We start from the raw sequence: 590 nt of genomic DNA on the forward strand, positions 1-590 counted from the left end.
ATATAGAGCGTGAACTGCTGTCATTGGACCACCGTGTAAAAACAAGTGCTGAATAAATAAATTAGCCTGATTAAATGAGCAGATAATAACATACTGTATCACTCAACTTTATTCCACACGCAAAAAGGTATACATATTTTGTAGAAGCACTAGATATAGATAAACATTTTAGGACAAGCTAACCGGCTAGTTCAGGCAGATAAAGTATTTAATTAAAACTCATCTATGCATGTCCCTTTGGTTTAAATAAAAAAGAATATAAAAACTAAAAAACATTTCTTGAGTTACACAAACACACCTACATACACTTTGCATACATTCAACACATTTCTGTTTCTGAATGGAAATTAAGGATGAAAATGAGATTTAAGATGTCTTTCCAGGATCTTGTTCTGTGTCCTCCACCGTTGTGATCTCCTCCACAGGTTCAGCTGCTGGGGCAGGATAAAAGAACTGGAAACGCAGCACAAAAACACACTAAAACTTTGGCACCATTTGTACACAAGTAATTATAATTACTAACGCAACTGACTTGGGTTAGTTTTAAGAGTGTGGTCAGTGGTAAAGTGTGTGTGTGTAAAAGAGAGAGA

The 590-nt window shown here is 35.4% G+C and overlaps 1 protein-coding gene across 1 annotated transcript in view; it reads right to left on the bottom strand.

Annotated features, from left to right (window-relative positions):
* Nucleotides 1-93: 93 nt before the first annotated feature.
* LOC118334161 (granulocyte-macrophage colony-stimulating factor receptor subunit alpha-like) overlaps nucleotides 94-590 on the bottom strand; it is a 4,687-nt gene continuing 4,190 nt past the window's right edge. Inside the window, exon 10 of the mRNA XM_035669981.1 lies at nucleotides 94-453. Coding sequence (XP_035525874.1) covers nucleotides 367-453 — 87 coding nt within the window. The 3' untranslated portion in view covers nucleotides 94-366. The remainder of the gene's footprint in view (nucleotides 454-590) is intronic.

Source organism: Morone saxatilis, unplaced genomic scaffold (assembly GCF_004916995.1).
Source record: "Morone saxatilis isolate NCDOM2014 unplaced genomic scaffold, NCSU_SB_2.0 Contig23, whole genome shotgun sequence".
NCBI classification, from domain to species: Eukaryota; Metazoa; Chordata; class Actinopteri; family Moronidae; genus Morone; species Morone saxatilis.